This window comes from Pleuronectes platessa, chromosome 10 (genome assembly GCF_947347685.1).
Source record: "Pleuronectes platessa chromosome 10, fPlePla1.1, whole genome shotgun sequence".
Lineage (NCBI taxonomy): Eukaryota > Metazoa > Chordata > Actinopteri > Pleuronectiformes > Pleuronectidae > Pleuronectes > Pleuronectes platessa.
Genome location: NC_070635.1, coordinates 3,980,662 through 4,006,483, shown reverse-complemented (window position 1 = coordinate 4,006,483; position 25,822 = coordinate 3,980,662). Strand labels below are relative to the sequence as shown.

General features: G+C 46.8%; 1 protein-coding gene across 5 annotated transcripts; it reads right to left on the bottom strand.

The window, feature by feature from the left end:
* Positions 1 to 3,282: 3,282 nt before the first annotated feature.
* Positions 3,283 to 20,532, bottom strand: nr2f5 (nuclear receptor subfamily 2, group F, member 5). 5 transcript variants are annotated; one of them, XM_053433458.1, is made up of 6 exons: positions 19,295 to 20,532; positions 14,219 to 14,273; positions 11,235 to 11,252; positions 8,522 to 8,765; positions 7,008 to 7,254; positions 3,283 to 3,942 (listed from the first exon to the last, which is right to left on the bottom strand). In XM_053433458.1, exons 1-6 carry the CDS (start codon positions 19,659 to 19,661, stop codon positions 3,623 to 3,625), a joined length of 1,251 nt encoding a protein of 416 aa, XP_053289433.1. In that variant the 5' UTR covers positions 19,662 to 20,532; the 3' UTR covers positions 3,283 to 3,622. The 5 variants fall into 5 exon arrangements, with proteins under 5 accessions (XP_053289433.1, XP_053289430.1, XP_053289429.1 ...); XM_053433455.1 differs by lacking the exons at positions 11,235 to 11,252; positions 14,219 to 14,273 and adding an exon at positions 13,974 to 13,994 and having other exon boundaries at positions 8,522 to 8,799; XM_053433454.1 differs by lacking the exons at positions 11,235 to 11,252; positions 14,219 to 14,273 and adding an exon at positions 10,430 to 10,459 and having other exon boundaries at positions 8,522 to 8,802.
* Positions 20,533 to 25,822: the final 5,290 nt, after the last annotated feature.

Sequence of the window (25,822 nt, the reverse complement as noted above, 5' to 3'; positions counted from 1 at the left end):
GTAGGTTCAATTCCCAGCTCAGAAAGCTGGTGGTGAGGTGAGCTGGTTTTTTTGGGGTGGTTTCTATCTCCTCCCTCTCCTTTAAATCTCACCCAGAGGAGCCTTCAGAGACGCCTCATTATTCTCATCCTCTATCTTGTTCTTATCTCTTCTCTTATCAAGCAGGCAGAAGTTGTAAAGAGGCCCTGCAGTGATTCTGTGTCATCGTGAGTGGAGATACTCAGCCTCTACAAATCATCGTGTAATGTCTTCTGTGGCTCGGGGGAGCTTTCAAAATGTATGAGAGGCTACGGATTCATAACAGAGCGCCTGTGTTATGAAGTGGGAGTGTACAGCTTAAAACCACCAGCACACTTATGAGGGGGGGGCGGGGGGGGGGTACAACTGAAACCAGGGAGAAACTAATATTTTCCTCATAGACAGTTTTACGTGACTCACTTCTTTGGCGTCTGTGAGTGGGAAACTCTCTCCGATCAAAAAAGGTGCAGCATTAGAAAAATATCTGTTCTTCAATGCAAAGTCTAAGCTTGAAACTTAAGTATACAGGAAATATCTAGAGAGAATTTAAAACATCCAAGAACACTAAGATTTGAATTATGTTATGTGCAAAATTTCTAATTTTTAAATCTGCAGCTTCAATCTTAAACCTCAAATCTACTTTTGGATTAAGGGCCGATAACCTGTCTACTAATTCCATGAATCTCTATTTGTGGCTCACACATCCTGAGATCTGTTCATCTTCTCCGCCTCACACCTGGCATGTGTATTGTTAAAGGTCCAAATGAAGTGCAGCGTTGAATTTGGTGAAATTTGGACGTGCAGGACTTTGAATGGCTTCGGACATCATACAGTGTCTGTCGTCTCAGATTAACCGGACGCGGCTGTACTTTTAAAGATCTCCATCTGTCCAGTTCTGTTCAGTCTGTCTCCACCACAGCCTCAGAGTCGAACCCGACAAGGTCCTCTGCTGTTCTAGTCCGTCCAGCTCAAGGTTGGACGTGTTGTGCATCCTGAGGCACGATGCTGCTCACTCACTGGAGTCGTAAAGAGTTATCTGAGTTACTGTAGCCAGTCGGTCATTGGTCTTAACAACGAGCTGGTTTCATCCTCTGAGCCGCTGCAACTACTGGATGTTCATTTAGAATCGTCCAGAAGAAAAACTAGAGCCTGTTGGGTCCAAACACTCAAACCAGACGCGACTGAGACCGACAGCCATGAAGTGAAGTCACCAAGTTCAGAAATCTGATGCTTCATGTGAAGAACTTTTCCGATGTTCACCTTCAACCACCACTTCCTGGTTTGACTGCAGATCACATGTGTCTGAACTAACCAATCAGAAGCTGGAATGACTCGAGGTAAAGGTGTGTGAGTCAGACTCAGCAAATCATTTTACCAGTTTTTAAAGATAATGATGTAATTAATCAAATGTTTATTGGTTCATGATGAGGTCAGTATCTCTTGTTCAGAGTAGAAATAGTGTTCACGTGAATTTTCCAGAGTCAGGAGTTAATTTTAACCAATTATTTATAAACTGCACTGGAGAATATTTTTGTTGTCATTGGGTCAATAGAATTTACTAAAACATTTCATGTTGTGTATAAACTGTTAATGACATTAGGAATGGTTTCATGTTTATACGGCTGCACAGCTGCTGGATTTTCTTGATGCTTTGTGTTGAAAAGAGAAAAACAGAAAACGTCCTGTGAACAACAGAATTTTATTTCAGTTAATGGATATTCCATATTTTCAAACAAAAGTCGAGGGGGGTAAGAACCAACTCTTAGAAACTCTCTGTGAAATCCTTTGTTATTGACAGGCAATTTCTACGGTCCCAGATGACACAGTGCCATGTTGGAAATGTGATACAGGTCGTCTGAAAAAAAAAATTATCATAATTTGCTTCCATCGACGGGAAGAAAGGAAGAAAGAAAAAGAAAGAACATCTTCAAATATTTTCCTAAACTAGGTCACAGTCATAAGTCCAACTGGGATGTTATTGTAACGCAGATTGAGGTTTTCAGAGGTTAGTGATACATTTCTCTACGGTATCGGTACGATGAGCTCAAATGAGTCCAGGAGGTTTTTCCCTACATGACATCATCATCATCAGGAAGTGGAAAAGAACTTGCATGAGTTCCAAAAGAAAATGAAAGTGCTGATGATGTTAAATAACAAAACGTCTTTTTTAAGTTGATGCGCTAAAAATAAATCTCTTGCATCGCATTTCTGGTGACATTATTATTATTATTATTATTTGGGTGCACGTTTTCCATTTTCACATCATGTGAGTTCGATTCCTCTCCTGACAGGACATAATACCTGTTATAACAGGTAACGAGAGATTATGGCACAGTCATAAGATACAGTAAATGCTCAGTGACAAAATGTTTGTTCTAAGGCAAGTACAGCTAATTTTGTAAAAATATTCCCCCCCCCCTCCTCCCCAAATTCGAAAAAAAAAAGGTCCAATATTGACAATCATGACTAAATTGAAAACAAGAGTGAAGATGAGCTGTGTGGTGACATTGTGGGAGGAGTTTATAGACTGATGGTGAGCTGTGATTTTACAGGAGTGATCGGATTACAATGCAAGTGCCTCAGCTTTAATTTGTATATTTATTTCATTACAAACTCCTCTGCCCCCTGAGACCCCTCCCTCCCCCTACCCCCCCCCCCATAAAACAAGTATATAGTCAAATTATAGACAAAACCAAACAGAACATTTTCATCACCAACACGACCGCAAACATAATCCAAACAATAATGCGTTTTTTTTCCAGCTTTGGCACAGGCTGCTGATTAGTTGTGAATTGTTGCAGTGTTGTTGTGTTTTTGTTTGTACTGATATTGGCGTGTTCCTCCGTCCTTACCCGACCTTTGAACCTGAGCTTTTTTTCCCCATTGAAGCCTAATATGCTATAGATGCCTATGAATCAACGGTGAACTGTACATATGGACACAATCATGAGTTTTTCTCTCCATATAAACAGTGCTAATACAAACACACAATAAAACATGTCCTCTGCAAAAGTCCAAGACATTTTGGCATTTGTCTCTTTTTTTGTAGTTTTTTTTTATTTTTTTTAATGGCTTCTGGTTTTCTTTTCAAAAGTTGGTGAATACACAGCAGGGGGGGGGGGGGGGGGCCTGTGCTCTCGGTGGTAGAGTCCCATTGGCAAAGCCCTTGCTCGTTCACCACCTCTGTAGATGAAGGCATAGCACCGACAGTGGAGCAAATAGTTTTTTGTCTTTTGCTGCCTGTTTGCATCGGGGGGGGGGGGGGGTTTGTAACGTGACATCTGAAGCGAGTCCAACAGACCTGCTGGTGAACTGTGCCATAACCCGTTCTACCAACCAGTCCAGCTCGAGTGATGGGGCTGCAGCGGGGCCAGCAGGGTCCTGCGGTGGCCCGAGGTGTGTGATTGGCCGGCTTGTTTGACCTGGACGGTAACAGACTGCATCGTCCGAGTGGAGTTTTGAGTGGAATGGCGAAGACAGGCGCATTCCTCTGGGAGAGCTGAGAAACTGAACGCAGAGAATGAAGAGAAGTAAAGATGGATGGACGAGTAGCAGAGCCTGACATATTCTCTCCCGCAGCTTCTCCTCGGTCGGACTCTCCACCTCAGGGGCCATTCTCGTTGTAGTGGAGGGAGATGGGCCGCTCGCGCTGCACTGCGGGCATGTAGGGCCAGTTGTAGCTGGAGCCCGAGAGCAGCATGTCGCGGAGCAGAGTCTCGATGGGGGTCTTGCCGACCAGGCGCACGAAAAACAGCTGCTCGATGACGGGGGAGGAGACGATGCGCAGGGAGGGCAGGCGCAGCAGGAGGCGTCCGAAGCGGTTGGGCTGGCTGGGGTACTGGTTCCTAACGTACTCCTCCAGGGCGCACTGGGACTTCTCCTGGATGCTCTCCACATGGGCCACATCTGACAGACCCATGGCATCTAGAGGAGAGGAAGATATTTAAGGTTTATTAGGTTATCAAACAAAGAGAGAGCTGCAGGGATCGGAGAGCAAAACGTTTACACAAATCCAACACAATCAGAGTGAATGGTCCTGTGGCTGTGCAACGGGGGGAAGAGGCCAGACACTGATTTGCAGAATGGGAAATATTATATATATTTAGAGTGGTGAGATATAAAACAGAATATTAATAGTTAATAGTCAAGTTTAGCTTAGAGACATAAAGAAGCAAGGTTACATAAGAGCAAGAAAAAGAGGATTAGCTTGTGGTTTCAGGGGAAAAGGTGTCGTTGATATTTACAAGAGAGTTTGTGAATAAACCACTTTGCATTTGGAGTGAGGGTGAAACGTTCCCGACATCGAGGCCTTGTGAAGCGTCCCGGACACAGAATGAGTTCTCTTTGGAAATGACAAGATGTCCTACAAGCCGCTGATGTCCCACGTGTCTTGTATCGGGGACGTTATCAGTCGAATATCATGTTTTTCTGATCAGGATATCAGATAGAAGAGTAATAAAATGCAGTAAAAAGCTGAAGGATTTTCTCCTTGCAACTTCCTCAGGTCAGAAAAAACGGTGTTTGGAGAATCGAGGTCGTCGCTGCAGAGATACGATCTACTTCCCCCCCGTGGTCGGTGTTCAGCTCACACTAAAGCTCTTCTCTCTCCTCTCCCCTCTCTCCTCTCTCCTCTCTCCTCTCTCCTCTCTCCCCTCGGCTGGAGGTCACGTTCTGCCCTCACCCTCCTCACGCCTCCCTCACCTCCTCCCTTGGCAAGAGTCTCGCACAAATGAGAGAGTGTGTAACACTGCGCGTGATACTTTTCACACCCTGTGTATGCGAGGGTGAGGGGGGGGCGGGGGGGGGGCTGCACAGGGGATTTAACAAAGGAGGTCAGAGATGTGTGAACTCAAAACAAACACACATTTTTTTACTGTACTCTGCCACATACTGTACGTGCACCTCTCTTTGTCTCTGCCCCCCCGGTGAACCCTCGTTTGGAAGACAGGTTTTTTACGATGAGGGCAATTTCTTCTGCAGCTCATTCTCTCGGTCTAACAAGGCCTTGGCCCGTGGGTTCGATCCTGTCATCTCTCATCGCACTTCCCCTTTTGTCATCTCACACTTTGATCTCACCCCTGTGTAAACCCTGCCCTGCTGGGTTTCCGTCACCAAAAAAAAAAGAAATTTGATTTACCTTACATTTTAATCAAGCGTGTCAACCCCTCCTCACCCCGGCGGCCACCACCCCTCATCATTCTGGCTGAATAATCTCTCCCTCTCCAGCTGCAGCTCCCTCCACTTGGGGGGGGGGCAGCTGAACCGCTTTTCTTTTTCTTTCTTTCCCCATTTTGTTTCGGTTGAGCCGCTATTTTTGGGTCCTGCGTGACAAGGTGGTCAGTGTCTGGTTGGGATTAGCGAAGCGGTCTGTGTGAGTGAAACCACTTCGCGTGCCAAGGCGGCCGCTCCGTGGGCGCCCCCGGCCACGCCAGGCGCTGTGATCTTTTGTCTGATCCCTGGGCTGGCACCGGGTCACTGGGGGTGAGAGATCAGGGTGGCAGGCCTGAGACGCCCGGTTCACTGATGTGGCTTGATGGGCCTGGGCTTCGCAGGGGGGGGTGGGGGGGGCTGAGGGAGGGAGGTGAGAGACGATTGGTGTTTGTCTGAGCTGATTAGCTCGTCCCACCAGGTCTGTCGTGGGCAGGTTTATTAACAGGCCCCGTCTAGCTGTGTGCGCGTGTCCGCCTCCGTCACATTCAGATTTCTCTTGATTTTTTGCACGTTTCACTAAATACATTGTCTCCTGGAGTCTCTTGGCAAGATGTGCAGCTTTGTTTTGGCGATGAGGGAACATGTGGGTACATCTGCTCACATACAGAGCAGTCACATGGGATGCTCAGGGCTACAGGGGTTATGTAGGTCACGGCTGAGGCTGTGGCGGTTCCTCCGTCTCACCCACCATATATAATTCAACTCCCATGGTGGGGTTGGGGTTGGGGGTGGGGGTCCCGGGGCTTGGGCTGGGCTTGGGGGGAGCTTAGAGAGGAGGGGGTGGTTGACTGGTTTCAATAATAGATGGGATCATGAAGGAGAGACGGCTGATGGAAGCGGGGAAGAGAAGCGAGAGGTGGATCTGCAGCCGGCCCCACGCACGGAGGAAAAGACACTGGATCTGTACCCAGAGTGGATCTGACAGGCCATGCAACGGAGAGAAGAGGGAACGTGCGACAGAAAGAACGGACAATGCACATCTCGGTGTTGGCTCCTCCACCATCCGTTTCCCCCTGGGTCACAAAGCATGATCTCTCGGTGAAGTATCCCCGGATGTGACAGTATTTTGGCTGGCACTGGAGCCCAGTGACTGTTGGGATAAGCCTCAACAGGGGGTGTGTATGAGCAGAATCACAACAGTGCCCAACTCCTGGGTTTCCTGAAGATGTGAAACCATTAAATTTAGATTTAATCTCGTGTGCGGCTCAGTGGGATGACAGAGTGCGACTGGGTGAGGGTGTCAGGGTCAGTGTGCTTTGTTGTTTAAAGCAGATTAAGAGACAAACAGACACATATGTTTATGTTATTAGGTCCAAATAGATAGAATTGAGACAAGGGGGCGGATTAATTCAGATGTGAAAGGTAAATATCACACGTGTGGCTGCTGTCTTCACGTTTATAAAGATATAAATATGTTTGTAACTCAACTTAACTAATGTCTGCAGGAGTTTGTCTATAAAATGCACAGAGTGGCCCTCCTGTCTGTCCACCTCTCTAATGCTGGTTAAGCTGTTTACTTGTGCTTTGATACCCGGCGACTACGTGTTGACATGAATTCTCCTGTGCCAGCTCAAGTCGGCTCAGCTGCCCGCTAATCCCCCCCCACTTCTACCTGAGCAATAGTAAATACACTCACAGGAGAAAGGGGATGTCTTTGTTGACATCAGAAATTACCCATAATCCTCCGTGAGTCTGGATTTGTGCGAGGGGAGTGAAAGAAACACGACTGGAAGGAGCAGACATGTTGCTGCCAGGTCACGTGCTTCATTCCAACTCACCGGACGTGAAGAGCACGATGGACTTGAGGCAGGAGTACTCGGCCGTGTCCACCTGCAGGGCCTTCAGCTTCTCCACCTGCTCCTGGAAGACGCGGATGTGGTCCATGAAGGCCACCACGCGCTCTGCGGACATGGGCGAGGCGTGCAGGCCGGCCGCGGCGAGCAGAGGGGCCACGTGCAGCGGCATGGAGCACTGGGCGGCGTTGAGGACGAAGAGCTCGCTCCACGACATACGCAGCAGCGCCACCTAGAATAAAGACAATACAGACTTTAATTGCAGGAAGGGAATTGTGGATAGTCAGCAGGAAACCAATTTGATCACTATATAAACTTTTTTCCAGAACAGGAGCCTCTTTCACGCACAGATAGAATACAGCAAGTTCTGTATTTATTTAAGAATTCATGAATTAATAACTTTATCGTAAACATACGTATATCCCTTCCTGGAAAAGGGAGGGAAACACCTGAATAATTCACAGCTATATAGGGTCACGATGAGGTCAGTGCTTTGGAGTATTATTTGTCTTCTCTTAGATAAGATGCACAGTCAGAAGATTGGTACACGGAAAGTTTTCTAAAGCTTCAGATTTAAAACACTAAATTATTCAATTTAAAGTCACAATTACCCAAAAAAAGGAATATGGTGATAAATTTATATGGCACTTACATTTTTAGGTCTAGACACAAGTGAAGCTACAACATAATTCAATGTAAGTAATTATTTAAGTCACTTTATATCAGGTTGAAAATCTGCAGCCGATTAGGAAACCACTGAACCACTGGTACTGCGACAGGAAGATCAGATATATTCAACGTGTTGAAATGACCTCAGTGATATATTAATGATACGGTGCAACTATAGCACGACATACTGTATTTCTGGTGCCCGTGTCTCCCAAGGTGCATGTGAATATTTATAGGTCAAGCAATTACTGTGCCAAGACTTTACAGCTGGTGTAAATCTGCATCCATATTGAATGTCACCAGAGAGAGTTTCCTTCCGTCAGTAAATAATAACTGAACTGATTTATTTTTCTGTGGCGATCAACAAGAAATGGAATTCAAAATTATTCAAATTGGTTATTTTCTGATTTTTTTATATATTTTATTTTTATTTTGGACAAGCGTTTTCTCTTGTTTCCAGTCTTGATGATAAGTTAAGCTAAACAGCTGCTGTCAGCTTCCTATACACAAGCCACTGGCCTCAGTCTATTCATCTGACTCCGAGCAAACAAGAAAGCAACTCTGTTTGGAATGGGCTGTTTGTTTGTTTGGCCTGTGGTGATGCTGGTGGCAGGTTTTCTTTCTGAAAAGTGACCTATAGGAATTAACCCGTGGCGCAGGACTCAGACCACAGAACCTACAAGCCGGACAAACAAGTCCAGTGCTTATAGAGCTCCAGAGGGAACCCAGGAGAGAGATGTCAATATTTATCATGCTGTTTAAATAAATCCCCAGAAAAGGGTCAAATACGAGACCTTTGGTTTAAACTCCGGTCCAGAAGACCAACTCACCTGGTCCATGAGCTGCAGGTCCGGGAAGAAGGGGATGTTCTTGGCCCACTCCACGGCGCTGAACAGCAGCCTGGCCGCCAGCTCACAGATGTTCTCGATGCCCATCAGGTTGTTTCCCTGCATGCACTGGGCCCCGTAGCGGGACGTGGGGTAGGGCTCGGCGCGCAGCAGCAGAGAGATGAACCCAGAGAGGTAGGGTTGGCCGTTGTACGGGTCGGTGCCGTTGGTCAGGTACTGTCCAGGGCTGGTCTGGGAGTTCGATGTGCGTCCTCGTTGTACTGCTGAAAAAAAGACGACAAATAGAACATGAGAATTCAGACGTGCACATCTGGACTTTCATTCAACATCATGTGACCCTTTCCCTCCTGGACGCATGACTTCACTTTTAGTCCGGTCGATGCCTTTCAACAGACAGTAAATACCTGTCATCGGGTTTTTATTACACCTTTATTATTCAGGAGCCCGGCTGTGACAGTATTTGATACACGTGCACCTGGATTACATCCAAATGGCTTCTGCACAGCCCGCATGGAAATTGAGGTGGTGGGAACAGGGGGGGGGGGAGGCCCAGACAGAAGAGAAGGGAAGAAAGAAGTAAATTGGGTGTGTCAAATGTGACGGGTTGGGGGGGCCGAGGGCAGAGCGGGGGCGGCGGGGGGGGGATTGCAGAAAGGGGTCGAAGGGGCAAAAAGTAAAGAAACATTTTCTCCCGACTCCTAAATGTGTCAGCGCTCGTCTGTTCGGCGGAAAGTGGCCGAACCGAAGGCGCTCTGCACGTCTGCTGTGCATCAATGAGTAATGACGAGCAGCAGCTGGTGAAGTTCTAACACTACTTCACACCTACATATGTTTTGCACCCGCAGATACACACACACACACACACACACACACACACACACACACACACACACACACACACACACACACACACACACACACACACACCACACATACATGCATACAGTAACATCGACTGCCCCCGCCGCCGCCCCCCCCTCTAATGGCAAATGGCTCCGCCTGAGGCACAAAGGAGCACGCAGAGGCCAAAGCTCGTGTTCACACACACACACACACACACACACACACATAAATACACACACACATATGTCCACCAGCCCCCTCCTCGTGTGGAGTGATGATGATGCGGCGAGTGCTCAAAGGCCCATTTGGAAAACACCCTGTTCAGTCATCCCCACTGTCTGACTAATAACTCCATCTACTGTTACACAGCGCGGGTGAGAAAGGGGAGCGAGGCAATGGAAATTAAGGGGGAGGAGGAGGAGGGGAGGGGGGGGGGGCACGTGTGAGCGGGAGAGGGGAAGAAATGAGGTAAAAGGGTGAAATGGCGAGATAAGGCGGAGGGGGAGAGAGTGAGAGGTGATAAGTTGAGGGAGTAGGGAGCAGGAAGAGGGGAGAGAGGGAGAAGAGTTCAATGTGTTTGAATATAGTCGAGAGAGAGAGAGAGATAGAGAGAGAGAGAGAGAGAGAGAGCGGGGGTTTACATGAGGAGACAGGTGGAGGCAGGAGGTGGAGCGAGGGGGGGGGGTGGGCGGAAAAAAGGAGGGGTTTGGAAAAATGCTTTTAACTCGGGCATCACCTGTCACCTCCCCACAGCAGCTGTGTCAATTGAACGCACTGTGGCACGTCGTGAAAAGCGAGAGGTCAAATCACTCAGGAGCGTTATAAAAATGCCTTTAATTTTAGCCTGACCCGCACGGCGTAAAAAAAAAAAAAAAAAAAAAAAAAAAACTTCTGCACAAAAGGTGTTGACCTCGAACTATTGGTTTTTTTCTTTGTCGACTTGTGTCAACCTGTGTGTCCCGGAAAAAAAAGAATGTGGTCTCCTTGGGCAAACAGAGCCGTCTCTCTGGGGCTGAGCTGAGAGGAGGTGTTGCCTGTCACTAACACAGCGTTGCACAACGGGGACATTCCTCGTTCCTCGCTCGGCTCTCGTCCTGCGCAGCAAAGGGCCGATTGTCAGATTAGCCACATGTGTCTGTCTTTGCAGGATTTCACAAAACAAGTGGGAAACTTAAAAATGCAGCTCTGTGCAGCCGGGGAGGAAGTTGTGTTCCCTTCAGGCACGTTGTGTTGCTCTGTAGCTCTGGTTTGTGAAAAGACTCGGACAAGTTCTCCAGGCAGTGGCGGAAGCGAGGAGTCTTCTAATTCAGGGGCCACAGTTTTACACCAAGGGGTCAGTTACATGTCCGACTGTCGGCTCTGAAGCTTTAATATTAAGTAGCTAGGACCGGGGCACTTCAGGGGCCAATCAGATTTCAGCTGGCCCTGGCCCCGCCCCCCTGGATCCACCCCTGCCTCTTACATTAATCTTGTTTCTGCCGCTCTCACCAACATGGACGCTGTCGTTCCTCACAGATTCTTTATGAGTCACTGTTGTGAAAACATGGTTGTTACCGTCTCGGTCAGGTTTCAGCTCAGAAATGCTTTGATTGGAGAAAAGATCAAGGTTCGTCTAAAAATAAGTATTTAATTACTGGTGCAGTAATAACAGGGGGTAAAAGGTTTAGGGAGAGATCATGTTCATGGTCTAAATAAACCAATGTTGATTGTTGGTACAAAAGACAAACCTACATCTCCCCTGTGGACATTTCATTGGAGCGAGTCCCTCCTTGGTCAATCTAAAACATGAGACATCTTTCCTTGACTGTCCGAACCCAGAGCTGAGACACCCCCCCCCCCCCCCCCCCCCCACCCCCCCCCCCCCCCCGACCTCAAACTGTCACCCTGTCACTGCTTGTTAACGGGTTTCATCTGAAAACATCTTCTCCAGGGCCTGAACAACCTGGTTTCCACTTCTTCTGGTCGTCTCCGCCCGACCACGGACTTTATCAATTTCAACACATATTCCGTGACAAGCCACAGATTCCACCACCTGTTGGGGACGCCGCTGCCTCTCCACGTCGCTGATTTGCAAATTCACAGTTTATTAATCTGCTTTTTATTGATTAATGGTTAATCCCGCAGATGGTGGCGAATCTACTTGATCCTCTTGACTTTTCAAAAGCCTCATTGTGTGTGGGGGGGGGGTCACTCGTGGCGAGCGGCAGAGCACTTGACTACGTCGGAATGAGACACATTGCTCTCTTGTTGTTTTCCTCGCAGGCAGCTGGACGACAAAAAAGGAAGCGAGAGACAGAGAGAGAGAGAGAGAGAGAGAGAGAGAGAGAGAGAGAGAGAGAGAGAGAAGAGAGAGAGAGAGAGAGAGAGAGAGAGAGGAAAAGGGGAGACAGAGCGTTGATTATGGAAAGGTCCAAAGCGACGGAGAGAAAAAGGGACAAGTGTAAAGACGGAGAGAAGAAGTAGTTTGACAAGGAGGACGGCAGCGAGGGCGAGTGGAAGAGACAGAAATGACATTAGAGAGAAGCAGATGCCCGGGGATAAAAAAAAAAAAGGGAAACCAAGGTCAGAGATGGAGAGATAGAGCATGAAAGGGGGGGGGGGGGGGGAGTATACAGTCAGATTTGGGCGTGTGCCATCTTCTGTTTCGTGCTTCTTAATTGGTCCACCGTGGATTATAGCTTAAAGTAGTTGACTGAGCCAATCACTGGACGTTAAGATTGCAACACAGACAGACAACTTTTAAATATACAGTTATTTTATAGCTGACCAAGAAAATTAGTAGGAATCCAAATGAAAAATCTCCCAAAATCTAGAATAAAAAACTTTCAGAGGAGCAGGGACGGACGTATAAATCAACAATTACTTGTGTTGCTGTAAGAATGAATTTTTCATACTTTGTGCTGTACTCTTTATCTCACATTGCTTTTTACTTGGGTACAACATCCCGAGTGCCGTCTCCTCCCCTGCCGTGTAGGTAGGGCACGGAATGAGGGCAGGACACCGAGGCGGAGGAGGAGAGTGCACACAAACAGAGGCACCCTGGGACATTTCAGCTGCGACTTTCAAAATGCCTCTTCAGCAAATGGCAGCTGGCAAAGTGCACGGTTCGCTGCCTGGCCGCCCTGGATTAGCCTCTGGGTCAGACTGTTAGTGGAATTACAGCAGCTAAATACAATTAAGGCCTATAAACATTTGGAGTGAAAGGTCACGGTGCCGGGACAACACGCATGGCATTACACGTTGGGCTCAGTCCGACGGTTGTGTTTAATAAGTGGCTTTTCAATTTCTGACGCTCCGGCTAGAGAGAGAGGGAAATAAACCCGTGACCCGACGTGAACCCTCGCATGCGTGTCTGTGGCAAACGGCGCTGCAGCTCAGTTGAGTGTGTGTGTGTTTGTGTGTGTGTGTGTGTGTGTGTGTGTGTGTGTGTGTGTGTGAATGAGAGGGATTAACAACATTAGAAATCTGCAGTCTACCAAATATCAAATAGCTAAAAACCCCTGTCACAATCAACAAAATATCAAAACCCAAATCTAGTACATATCCTTTCCTGTGTGTGTGTCTCTGTACATTCTGTGCTCATATCCCCGTGGCCCCCGTGGTTTTATTCTGGCCCTGACCTTTGACCCCATCAGGTCAGAGGCAGATAGAGGCCGAGATGAGCTAATGTGTAAACCAGGAGGAGAGAGCTGGAGATAAAGACGCGAATGTAACCGAGGAGAGTTTGAATACCTGGTAAAAGGCTTCGGACCTGTTGCTGTGCTCGTTCTCAGATTTGCGATGTGTTTTTTGTTGACCCAGCTGTGGTCTTTGGACTCTGTGTAGAAAATGTTCTGTCCCAGTCCACAACATCGGACATTCCAGCACAATATGACAACAGCACATATGACGCTATGTGCTTTCACAGAAAAGTGGGGAAATTGCCATGAAAGCCGAAGATGTTATTTACATATAAGACGTAAAGATCCTGATTATAACAGTGGTTCAAAACGACTCCATTGGTTGAGTCATTGTTCTGCTGTTGAGCAACAGTCGGCTCTCATGATAAACCATTCTTCGGTCTACACTTGTCCTGCTATAACCTATATTTCTACATTTAAAATAGTTCTACCTGCACACAGCAGGGGGCGCTCATGTGACAAATACCCCGAGCTCGACCGAGCATTTTAGTGTCTTTCAGCTCAGTGTTTTGTTTTTTCTTTACATTCTATAAAAACACACTTTTGTTGTATCGCTGGACGTAAAAATGGGTCAAATGTTTGTTAACACTTGTTTTAAAATGTACATTTTACTGTTATATGTGTATTGTTGCGAAAGAACTACAACACACAGATACAAAACAAATTTTAAAGCACGATGGTACGCAATATTTAACTTTCTATAGGACTTTGTAACATGTTATTTATTAGGTGTTAATATGCAAAGGTTACTTACACCTTGTTTCTGCTGCCCCCAGGTGGCCAAATGGATTTCGTGTTAGTTGCGAATATAAAAGTGAGTGAATGTGTGTGTTTGAGTAAAACAATTTTTAAATCACAGCGTTAAACACATTAAGCTTACTGCTAAATGTTTAAATTCTGGAGTTTAAAACTAGAACCAGTGAGCAAAAGCACTATTCCTCTTCCCCCCCCCAGTCAGTGGAGAAATGATGGAGAATCAAACCACCTGTACACTGGACGAGAGCCAACTCTGTGGACCGTGAGCCAGTGGAGGTATTTGGCCAACGTGAGACGCACACACACACACACACACAAACAGACACACACACATGACGAGAGCTCGGGGGGAAAAGGGTGACGCAGACGGAGAGAGACAGACACATGGAGGAAGAGGAGCCTCGCGTGAGGAGAGAGGGAAGCTTCACTGTGTGGTCGCCTCAGTCTCTCTCTCTCTCTCTCTCTCTCTCTCTCGCTCTGTCGTACTTTGATGAGACAGTTCCTGAATTAATTAGAAAACCAAATTCACCCCAGTACTCTGCGACTCTGATTCAGGCTATATCCTTAGTTACACTCAACAACCCCCCCCACCCCCCCCCCCCCCCCTTCCCCCTGCTCTTTATTTACCACCCAGGGTCAGAGCAGGGAGAAGTTCATGCCTGTGACTGTGGAGAAAAGGCTTGTGCTTCCAGCTGTTTGCACACGTGTTACACAAACAAGCTTTTGGGCTTCGTGAATTTGTGTGTTTTTTTTTTCCTCATCTCGAACTAAAGCCACGAACTCTGACTTGAGTTATTCGAGGTTTTGAAAGAGATTATGATGCTGAATAAGGGATTTTAAAAAAAAGGACCAGTTCCCCAAAAACACTGTCCACTAACCATATGGGGGTTTTATCTGATTATTGTTTGGCAAATAACTTTTTGCAGCATTGGTAAACATTCCCATATCTATTGGATTGTGATGGTGGCAGACTTTTTGGTTTGTGGAGGAAAACATTAGCAAATAATTCAAAACTATTGCGTTTGCAGGGCGAGAGAGAGCGTTAACCGACTTTTAAATAATATAACTGTGGTCAGATTAATGTGTATAGAAGTAAAAGATGTGATTAACCACCATATAGTTTGAAATTCAAATAGGTTTGTTGCAATCGTGCATTTCTGTTTCATCATCTTCTTTCTGTGCACTCCTCTCACACTCCCACCCAGCGAGCACGAATAAGATCATCCGCTAAATCCCTAAAATATAGATGCGCCCAGTTTCCCCTCGGTGCTCCATTAGAGAGCCAGTGTGCTGCGGACGGGGGGAGAAGCCTCGCCGGGGTCGAACCCTCCTGACAGCGACCCACACTTCCAGCGCCCCTTTAGTTTACCTCATGTTTTCACAAGTGACCCGAGTGAGAGACAGAAACAGGTTGAGCTACTTGTGTCCCAGGCAAAAACAGCCGAGAGTGTGTGTGTGTGTGTGTGTGTGTGATGGAGTGATCGAGCGAGAAGGTCACGTTACGTTTACCTTTGTCACATTAGTGAAACCGGAGAGAGAACTGCAGTGAGGAGCTCGGGTGCGAGTCATGTGACGACCTCTTCACCGTGATGTGGAGTTAAAACACAGCCCACGTGTGTCTCTGTGATATTGAAGTTAGCCTTGAAGTCGCTGTAGCGCTTCAACCGAGGCAGAGCGGGACTGAGCGATACGTCAGCGTGATGTCAGCGTGGGGAGTGTCTCACTATTTGATGTGTCAATGGCCGAATTACAGGGATGAGTGAAGGTCTTCAGGAGCCAGAGGAGAAGGGTCTGCTGTGTCTTTGCTGCTGTTAGATTGCCGGCTGTCACGAGCACACTGTGGGAGAACGGATTAGTCAATAGGCTCTGTCCGTTAGGCTTTAGTGCTCCGGTGTGGGGGTATTTACTCACTGGAGAGGCCCCTGGATGCTTCACACATTTGGACTTTGACTCGAGCCCATCTGTTATTAATGTTTTAGTTTTGGTTGACCTATATTCTCTGCTTCTGTTGCTATTTTGTCCGAGTGCAGTGCGGGTCCCTGTGTGTGTGTGTGTGTGTTGAATGTGGGTATATGACGGATTCCTGTGCTAAGAAAAGGATGTTGGGACTATTTACTACCACTACACTCTGCTAAGCTTTGTGTGTGTGTGTGTGTGTGGGGGTCTGTGTGCAAACAGCTGCCCCGGGGCCGTTGTGATTCCAAGATACACACAAGACTGACACGATGACATTATCACCGTGCACCCGCACAGCAAAAACACTGCCCCACGTGTACTCGGGTCAGTCGCTCATCCTTCTTGCGAGCGTTTTTCAAAACTAAAAAACGTTCAGTCGTGTTCAAAAGAGCTGTCAGGCCGATTCCCTGCTCCTCTCGGCCTCGTGCCCGGCGCGCAAACTGCAGTGACAAGCGGAGGTTCTGTGTAGCTGCACGGTGAGACAATGACACTAACGCTGCTAAAGGTTTTAGTGGGTTTGATTCCCACTGAGGGCGGCGCAGGGAATAAAAGTCTCCAACAAATGATATTATGTTCTTCACAGCAGTCTACAGAAAGAGGTCAAGTGTCGCCTTCGGGGAGAAGGGAAGAGAAAAAAGAAAAAGCACATAGTTGAAAGCGAACGGCTCCTAAATCTGAGGCAGTCCTCTCATGAATCTTTCATCACGGCTCAGCAGCTAAATATGAATGTGGTCTAAACAGAAAAGTCACGCAGCTGTATTAGCGATATTAAAGTCTACTAAAGTATTAAAGCTCCACTGCCTGAAAACTGCAGGATCTTTAGTGAACACAGCAATAACATGAGGTGCTGCATGAAACCAGCACTTTCCCTCAGTCTCGGTGCTCACTCTGTGGAGATGTGAAGTACACGGTGACCCAAACATGTCAGAGTTAAGTAAAAAAGGCTGCATGTGTCCACCTCCTCCGGCTCAACAACCTGTGAATCATCCACATCCGCTGCTTCCCACCGACTTTGGGATATTGTTGGAAATGGAAGATATCAAACAAATGCAAATATCTCCTCTGATAACGACTGAAAACAAACACAGAGTCCCCCTGACAGCCTCACGTGAACCTGTTGAACAATATAATGTAAACATTAGTGCATTAATGCACGATCGAGGCTGTTTGCTTCAACCGTCCTGACACTTTTTCGGTTGGCAAATTAAACTGTTAAAAACCAGGATACAGCGATTCTTTAATTTGCTGCAGGGGTTCAACAATTGATTAATTATGACGTTTTGAACTTTCTACATTCTAAAGATATTATTAAAAAGCAGCAAGACAAAAGATCACCTGTGACTTTAAAGTGCAAATGCATTTCTTTCTCAGCCTCATTTATAACTGCGGCAGTTAATTATTAAATTTAAATAGTTGGTTTCATTTAGGTTTTTTTTGCTGCAAGAATTAAGGGGCCGTGCTTTGCAAAATTTGTCCTAAGTAGACAAATGCTGGGTGAGGAACAGAAGTCAGGCGACAAAGAGGATTTAAGGACGCCGTTTAATCCCACTGACCTCAAACGCCCCAGATGAGCTCAGCTCACTCACAAGTGCTTTTCATGCAAATACAGCAACTGCAGAAAATGATCAGCACGAAGTCGAGTGACTGTGAATGAATAACATGTCCAACAGCATTTTGAGTGAATTTAAATCTTTTCTGAAAATGCTCTGTGCCTATATGCACATCATTATCAGTGGGAATAACTGAAGTGTGAGAACAGGCTCATGTTTCAATGTGCATCCTGCAGGGCTTTAAGGTCACACTGCACAAAAGGTTCAATGATGCACCACTGACAGAGAAATTATTTATATTAAACACATATTTACTTTTCAGGATTTTCACTGAAAGTTTATTTATCTACAAATAAGAGGAACCAACTGGTTTGAAACTAGATTGGTTTATCTCTCACATCATCTCCGTTTCAAGGATGACGGTGGATATTTTGTGCAGTAAAAACGTTGCGCGCGTCAGGCGATTAAAGATTCATTCAGTCAGGAGTGTGCGTTTTGCGTGAGGCGAGCGTGCACACACACACACACACACACACACACACACACAGTCACAGTATAGTGCACTGGCGGGAACCCCTCGAGGCATCATCCCTTCCTCTCAGTGGAGCAGTGCGGGTATTTCCACCGTCTCCACATTTACATTTTGGCTCAGGCAGAGAGCGAGTGGCGGCGGGGTCCTTGTGGAGACACTGTCCTTCAACGTCCTGCCGAAGTGTCCTTGAGCAACACAGCTCGCGGGAGCACAAGGCTGCAGCTGACCATTTAGTCCCCCAAGAGGGGAAATTAAAGAGGCCAAGGGTGATATGTTCATTAAAGAGTTTCGAGGATAACTGGTTCACCTGTTCCATTAAATTGTGTGTGTGTGTGTGTGTGTGTGTGTGTGTGTGTGTGTGTGTGTGTGTGTGTGTGTGTGTGTGTGTGCATTTAAAGCCAATTATTCTTGGCTTTTGGAATAATCTCCCAACGAGAAAATGGCAGAGAACCAGACCCTCGCTGCCTCTAAACCAGGAGACACGAACAAACATAAAAGTATCTCGACTTTTAGCTCCAATTTGCGTAACATTATAAAATATGCACCATCGCATCTCTCCCTTTAATTGGGTGTCGCTGCAAGCATGATAATTAATAAGGGGGAAAGCGCTCCTCTTCACCAGCACGGGGCCACTGCTCCTCTTTGGCACCAACTGACCCGTGGCTAATCCAACACAACACAACAAATGCAGCGGCATCTTCTTATGGCGGCTCTGGGTGTCGGTGAGCAAACAGCATAATTAAAACAGGGGGACAAAGGGGGGATTTGACGGAGCGGGGGGATTTGACGGAGCGGGGCGCATCGGGGCTGAATGGCCTCGGACTCGGTAGATGAATGTGAAATAAGCGCAGGTGGTGCTGGCGGATTGTTGACTCACAATAACAGCGGCCGTGGAACAAACTGTGTGAGGCGCACACAACCTTTGGGTCTGCAGGCGCGCAGCTCGCACGGTGCGTGTTTTACGCGCAAAATCTCCCAGTGGCACTTTTTGGGGGGTTTTGCATGAGAGGTGAGAATTTGCCAAAAATAAACTGCTAAAAGTGAGTGACACGTTTATACAAGTAAGTAACATTTGCACACGTTAAGTGGAACTTGGCGAGGTGACACTTCCCGATCCATATCTACATGTGTCCAGAATTTTCTTTAATTTATTTCTTTCTCCCTCTACCAAAGGAAATAATAAGTTGTTGCAAAAAAACCTGCTCATTCTTATTATAGAAAAGCAATAAAAAAAGTGACGCTGCTTTGGAAACAAGCGCCTCAGCTGTTTGAAAACAGTAAAATGTTTTACTTGCGGACTTTACAGCCCGTTAAGATTAACCTTCTACAGGGAACAACAACTTTACGCACAGAAATGCGTTTGTAAACAAATGCCCCTCGTGCCCCAGACTCGCGCTGACATGCCCCGCACACCCACAGAGCAGAGCAGTGGCCTTACCTTCTCTCCGCATGCCCACTTTCAGGCACTTCTTCAGCCGGCAGTACTGACACTGGTTCCGGTGGTGCTGGTCGATGGGACAGTCTCGGTTCCCCCGGCAGGTGTACGTGAGGTTCCGCCTCACCGAGCGCTTGAAGAAGCTTTTGCATCCCTCGCAGGTGAACTGGCCGTAATGCTTCCCACTGGACTTGTCCCCGCACACCATGCAGTCCACGTTGGACATCTTGTCCCCGGAAAGTGCATCGTTCCCCGGGGTGGAACCGTTGGGGGTCCCCGGTGCCCCGCCGGGCTCCTGGCCGCAAATCTGGAGCTGCGACCCCGGATCTGCGGAAATGTTCTCTGGCCACTGGTTTACTACCATTGCCATGCTATCCTCCCAACACTTTTTGGTCTTTGTTTTAAATCACAGAGAGCAGAGTCAGACTGGGTGATAGAGATCCGTCCTGACGTCTTGGAGAGGAAAAAGAAAAAAGAGGAAGGACGAAAAAAGGCGCTTCCCACTTCCTCCAGAGGTCAGTCTGAGTTTATCTGAGCTCGTTTGTTTTAAATCGCTTTTTCTTTATCAGTGAGTCATTAATGCAAACATCTATCAAAGTTTGCAGGAAGGCATCCGCGTGATCGGTGCGTGCGCGCGTATAGCCTGAAAGTCCCGGTGCTCGTCGCTGCGCAGCAATCCATAAACACGTTGCTCGGCACAGAGTCGCCTCTTGGAGAAAAAAGTCCGGCAAGTGAACGAGTCGCGAACACAAACCGCGTTGCGAGTTCTGCGTCGGGCTGAAACTGGGAAGCGGGACTGGTCCACCTCGGTCCGTCGCTCCGGTCCAATCTCAACTCTGTCTTCTTCTTCACTTCAAGATGAGCTCTCCCCTTTGGATGACACGCTGGATTGAACGCGGACCACGTTGCGTGTCATTCGGCTACAACCCCCGTGCGTTCGGATCCCCAAGCAGGCAGCGCGCACAAGCCGCAGCGAAGTGGCACAATCCCGGTTCTTCTTGTTCCTGTGCGCCGCGGAGAGGTTGTGTGTTTTTGTGTGGAGGGGGGTGGTGGGTGGGATACGCAACGTGGGTGTGCTGTGCGTCCTGATATTTATTTACCCAACACAGCGCGCAAACATCCTCGGAGCTGCTCCGGATGATCTCCCGTGGAAGTGGAAAAGGGCTTCGAACCAGTCCGGATCTGTGCGTCTCGAGTGTGGCGCTTCCCCCGCGTCCGCCTGTACGTCCCTTCGCCGAGAGTCAACGCTGCAGTTTGGGGGAAAGTGTCACTAGCAGGCTGCCTCATACGGCTGCTCGCCCCCCCCCCCCGGCGGTGCTCCATATAAGGTCAGAACTGCCAAATTAGGTCATACTCCCTCCCCTCGGCTGGAGAGGTGAGGGATGAAGGGCCGCTCCCGATTGGCCCTAAAAGTCCAGTAAAAAGCAAGGAGGCCTGTGATTGGACCGCGGGGTCGATTAGGACGGGGTTGACTGACAGGAGCGGTTGTTGTGATACAAGCACGTTAAAGTGGATTTCACCAGCGTCCCATTGAAAAATAAAGGTTTAGCGTAAAGGCTCAGCAAAAGCATAAACTTTCTAAATTTAATATGCAACTTAAAAAAGAATAAAGTTTAAAAAGTGAGATGTCTTGTCTTTTTATTCTGTGGAGGAATGTTTTTAAAATTGAGAGTCTATTATAAGGATTTAAATTCCGTGCTGCTTCCTTGATACCTTCACTGTGCAGAATGCAGAAAGGCTAAGTGGACAGTTCGCCCATAGGACAGTTGTCCCCTTCGTCCTCTGGAGAAGGAGTTTGTCTCTGATCACCTTTCAAATCTCAGTTTTTTTTTTGGAGAGTTTGTGACACAACAACGTGTGGAGACACTCGGTCGCTCCTCGGGACGACGTGACCTCTGTCGCACAAACTGAACTCAAGTCAGAGTTTTTCTCTATCATGTCAAATAACATGTGCTCGAGAAGGCAAAAACAGAAATGACGTGTGTCTTCCCCTCTGCTCGGTTCCGATCCCTGTGGAGTTCTGAGCGGAGTGAATGGCATGGGATGAAAATGTATATTTCTGAAAACATGATTTCTTGCTTATTGTTTTATCCCCATGCTGAACGGCTGGAGGTCCCATGCAGTTTTCCAGCCGCTGCATGAGTAAAAGTACTAATTCAACACTTTAAAAAATACCCCCAGTACATTCAAATCCTTAGTTAGATTAAAGTATTTCAGTATTAGCAGCAACGTGTACTTAACGTTTGAAAAGTAAAAGTTCTTATAATGCAGTAAAATATTCGCCTGTTTTATTTGGATTAATATTTGACTGCTACATTAATGTCTATATTTATATTTTACTGTCAAAGTCTAAGGTTGAGCTCATTTGAATTACTGTATTTACTGAGGGATAGTTTAGCCTGCAGCAATACGTCATATGTCTGTGAGAAACGTGTATCTATAAAAACTCTTTCACTTTTCAGGAGCTCAGGAAATCCGCCTGTTTGCAGCTTTATGACACGAGATGTTCCATGGAAGCCAGAGAGTTTAAAATGGATAATTTAGATTTTTCTCCACATGTTCATCCTCCAGTTTATCACAAACATTCCATACCAACACATCTGGAGATTCAAAGTACAAAAAGTTTCCTTCTGAGATGTAGTAAAAGTAGAAAGTTGCTTAAATCCCAAATCTAATGTAAAGTACCTTATATGCACTTTTTGGCCTCTGACGATGTTTCCCAAACGAGTGGTGGCCCTGACACATTTAAATGTAACTGTGCCAAAAAATAATAAACCTCACAAAAAAACTCATGAATACGCATTTTTAAATCCTCCAGAAATGTCTCTCGTCGTGAAGTGAGTCTCTCCTCGTCTCCATAAAGTCAGCAACAACAACAAAAGGTGCCAGACTCCGCACCAACACAACCCTAAATGCTTTACCAGTCGAGAAAGTTGTTGATTTTGTCGGTTTGTTGTGTTTTATGAGTCTGTGCCTGCGCACAAAAGGCCGTTGCGGTAATTAACAGTGACAGTGTTGTTCTCTAATGGGGTTTTTCACGCCGAGAGCAGCGGGGACTGTGATTATTCCCCCAGATATATAGTGGAGGGGGGATGTGTGTGTGTGTGTGTGTGTGGGAGGGGGGTGGGTTGATTTGTCATGTGAAGGTAATTCCAAAAACCACGGCAGCCAGGGGGTCGAGTGTCCCACCGCCCCGTGCTGCATGGGACCGCAGGTTTCAGGGGCGATAATGTGTTTAGACACGCTCTCACACTTCCCCTCTCAATGACATGGACAATGTGCGGAGAGGATGAAAAAAAAGAAACTCGACTTCATTGAGATGTTTCCTTTTTAATCTCGAAGTTAAATATCCTCATGATGAACACTTCCCCGAACGAATCCTCTCTCTGGCTGCGTTTTTACGCATAAAAAAAGCGCACAACGACAGACGCAACAGATGGAAGAATATAAGTAGCGGGGGGGAGAAGTGAAGTCACAGAAAAGTGAAACATCGGATCAATAAATCATATTCATCGCAGTTATATTTATATAACTTGCGTGCGTCAGCAGCCGGGAGAAAAAAAGAACAACAACATCCATGTGCGTATAAAGGCGATTTCCATAACCCCATCTCCGCTATGGAAGCCAAGGAGGAACTGTGATTCCCAGTCCTGCAAAGAAAGCGCTAAAAAAAGACTAAACCTCGCGGAGGAGTCCTGAGTGCAGCGCCTGGCTCGCCGGGGGCCATGAAGTTGGCCCCTGCGCTCGCCTTAATTGCTGTCACATGTAACCTTACCTGTCTCCCAATTAGCCCCGTGACTCGCTATTAGGAGATTCCACGAGCTGTGGGCAAGTGACCGGGGGCACCTCATGAGGGTGGAGGGTTCGGGGGCCTAATAATTAGAGTGTAACTCTAGACAAGCGGGGCAGGGCCTCACCGAGGAGAAACGGGGGTTAATTAAATGAGGATCAACCTGAGGATTAGTAATGTAAGTGATGTCCACTCATTAACCCGCAGTTACAGACACGTTACAATCTGCTGGACGTTTCACCGGGTTTGTGCTTTTTTAATTATTTATTAAAAAAAAAAACTAACACATCCTGTTTCATTTTAAATCCATTCAGGGTTTCATTTCCAAACATTTAACTCAGATTCAAGGTAAAGAAAAGAGGAATGTTTCCTTTTTCTTAGCTGGAGAACTTGAAAAGTTTCATCCTTCTATTGAAGATCTCACATCTCAGTGACACATGTCTGAGCAGTTTGGAGTCAGACAGAACAAGACTCCTCATCGCTCAGGGCTCTACAGGTTCTTAAAAACTACTTGAAATGTTGAACTACAACAATCTTCATCTGTTCCTCTCCCTCAAAAGGGTCGTTCAGTTCAGAAGTTGCGACCTGTAAATCTCCATTCTCAGTTGTGTACTTATTCTGCACAAATTAACTTTTCCTGGTCAATTTGAAAAGTGTCCAACTCGGCACATATATCATCTTTCAAAGTAAAGCTCCGACATCTAAGTGCTGTTAAAAAAACAAAAACACTTTTGAGTTAATTTTGAACTTACCGTCATCACTTTGGCCTCTGGGAAAGTTTAACGGTCTAATGAAGTAAATGATTAATTATCTTATCGGATAATTCAAAATAAACGGTGGAAATAATTGTAGGTTGGAGCCGAGAGTTGTGCATCAGTTGTTTGATTGACAGTTGAAAACTGACAACAGCTAAGGGTTATTTTGAGAAAAGAATTGACCTCTAAATTTGATTATTAAACTCTGTGGGTCCCTGTAAATAACTCTTGATGTACCATTGTAAAAAAAAATGACGTCAGATTTTGTGATGTACTACTGTAAAGGATAATTTCCTTTTTTTCAAGTCTGTCTACAAACAACACTCACATGACCATATGTGCACTGAAGCTGCTTTTGTTGGCTGTAATTGTTCCTCCTGTTCGGGGCCATTAAAGAAATCCGTCTCTAATGTGACTCCAATGGAAATAAAGTGAGGACTAAATCCACCGTCCTCACTCTGTGCTAATATGAGGCTTCAGCCGGCTCAGTTAGACAAATCCAGCGATTATTCCCCCCCCCCCCCCCCCCGGGGCCGTAGAGTTTTTAGTGCATAATTCCCTCTTTGTGTCACTGTCCCTTGACATCATCAGCAGGGGGAAACAAAAAGAAGGAATTTTCGCACAAGAAAAGAATTTGGAAAGATATTTGACTAACTAATGGATCCTCATTAGATTCTACTGAACTTTACAAAGTATTGTGAGGATTCCTTTCCTTTCTCTCACTGGAAGAGACTTTCAGAAACTGCCATCTTGCCCTTTTACAAGTTTTCGGCCATAACATATGATGCATTTTCCACTTGTTCGAATGCAGGATCATAACCTGTGCTTGCAAAGTCGACCCGGGTCAAACAGCACTTGCAAGGTTTGTTTCATGTAACGTCCGAGGCTCACGCGGGTGTCGAAGGCCAAATGGCTCCGTCAGAAAGTTCAACACCGGGAGGAGAGGGCCGCACACTGAATTTAACAACTTTTCTGTGACTGATTACGGCCGAGCTCTGCTTAAATAAATGCACGGGCGCTGTTTGCCACTCGCATTTGATGTCCGGTGATGGATGGCCGGACCAGCTGGTGCACGGAGGCTCCGACACACGAGGGGTGTCAGGGTGGGGGGCAAGGGGGGGTAAACATGACCGCACCGGATGGCCTAGGAAACGCAGGGGGGCCACTGGTTTGCTTGTTAATTTATGGACGGGCCTGACAACACCAGCGCCCCACAATGCAACGCTCGGTTTCAGCCCGAGCTAAATACGACACCACAGAGGAAAGGAGCCATCAAGTGAGCAGGTATGTAACCTGAGCGCTTCACCGAAATAGAAATTCAAAGCTAAGAATGACATGTTTGTTAGGAGGTCCTATGTCTTGCGTGACCCGCGAGCAGATACCATCCCGAGGCCTTTGTGGCCAGAGGAGGTTAACCGGCGATGCAGCAGCTCCAGAGCGGCCCCGGCGATGGACACACAAGGGAGGGCGTCTATTGTGGTTTACTGGAAAGTGTGTGACGCAACACATGGCATTAAAACGGTTCATGCTACATCACCTCAATTCACAGCTGACAAGAAGTTAATTCACTGAATCTCCTTTAGAAACACTGATGATTAACTTCACAGCGTGTCCCTTTTGTAATTAAACCCTCATTAAGAAGAAGTGAATGGCCTCTTCTCTCTGCACAAACACACACACACACACACACACACACACACACGCACACACACACACACACACACAAGCAGAGTTCACACTGTGCAAATGTGCGAGGACAGTTTTCGAAAGTCAGCGCTGTTTCCTTTGGCCGATTGGGGTTGATTAAGAGGTTAACTGCGGAGAAGCATGGCGTCTTTAGAGGAGATTTATCTGTTCCTGCTCTGACCCCTCGGGGGTAGCTTCCCTCACCCCCAGTGTCCCCAGGATTTATTTAGTTATTTGTTTATCCGTTGCAAGGGGTCGCCCATTTTTTTCTGCACTCCATCTCAGCCCTGTTTTTGTATC

What these genes read in the sequence shown, in the direction of transcription:
- nr2f5 (XM_053433458.1), bottom strand. Translation starts at nt 19,661, where the DNA reads ATGGCAATGGTAGTAAACCAGTGGCCAGAGAACATTTCCGCAGATCCG. An exon ending in ACCTGCAGCTCATGGACCAG is followed by an intron (nt 7,255 to 8,521) that starts GTGAGTTGGTCT and finishes TCTTTATTCTAG; the next exon opens with GTGGCGCTGCTGCGTATGTC. An exon ending in CATCGTGCTCTTCACGTCCG is followed by an intron (nt 3,943 to 7,007) that starts GTGAGTTGGAAT and finishes CCTCTCCTCTAG; the next exon opens with ATGCCATGGGTCTGTCAGAT.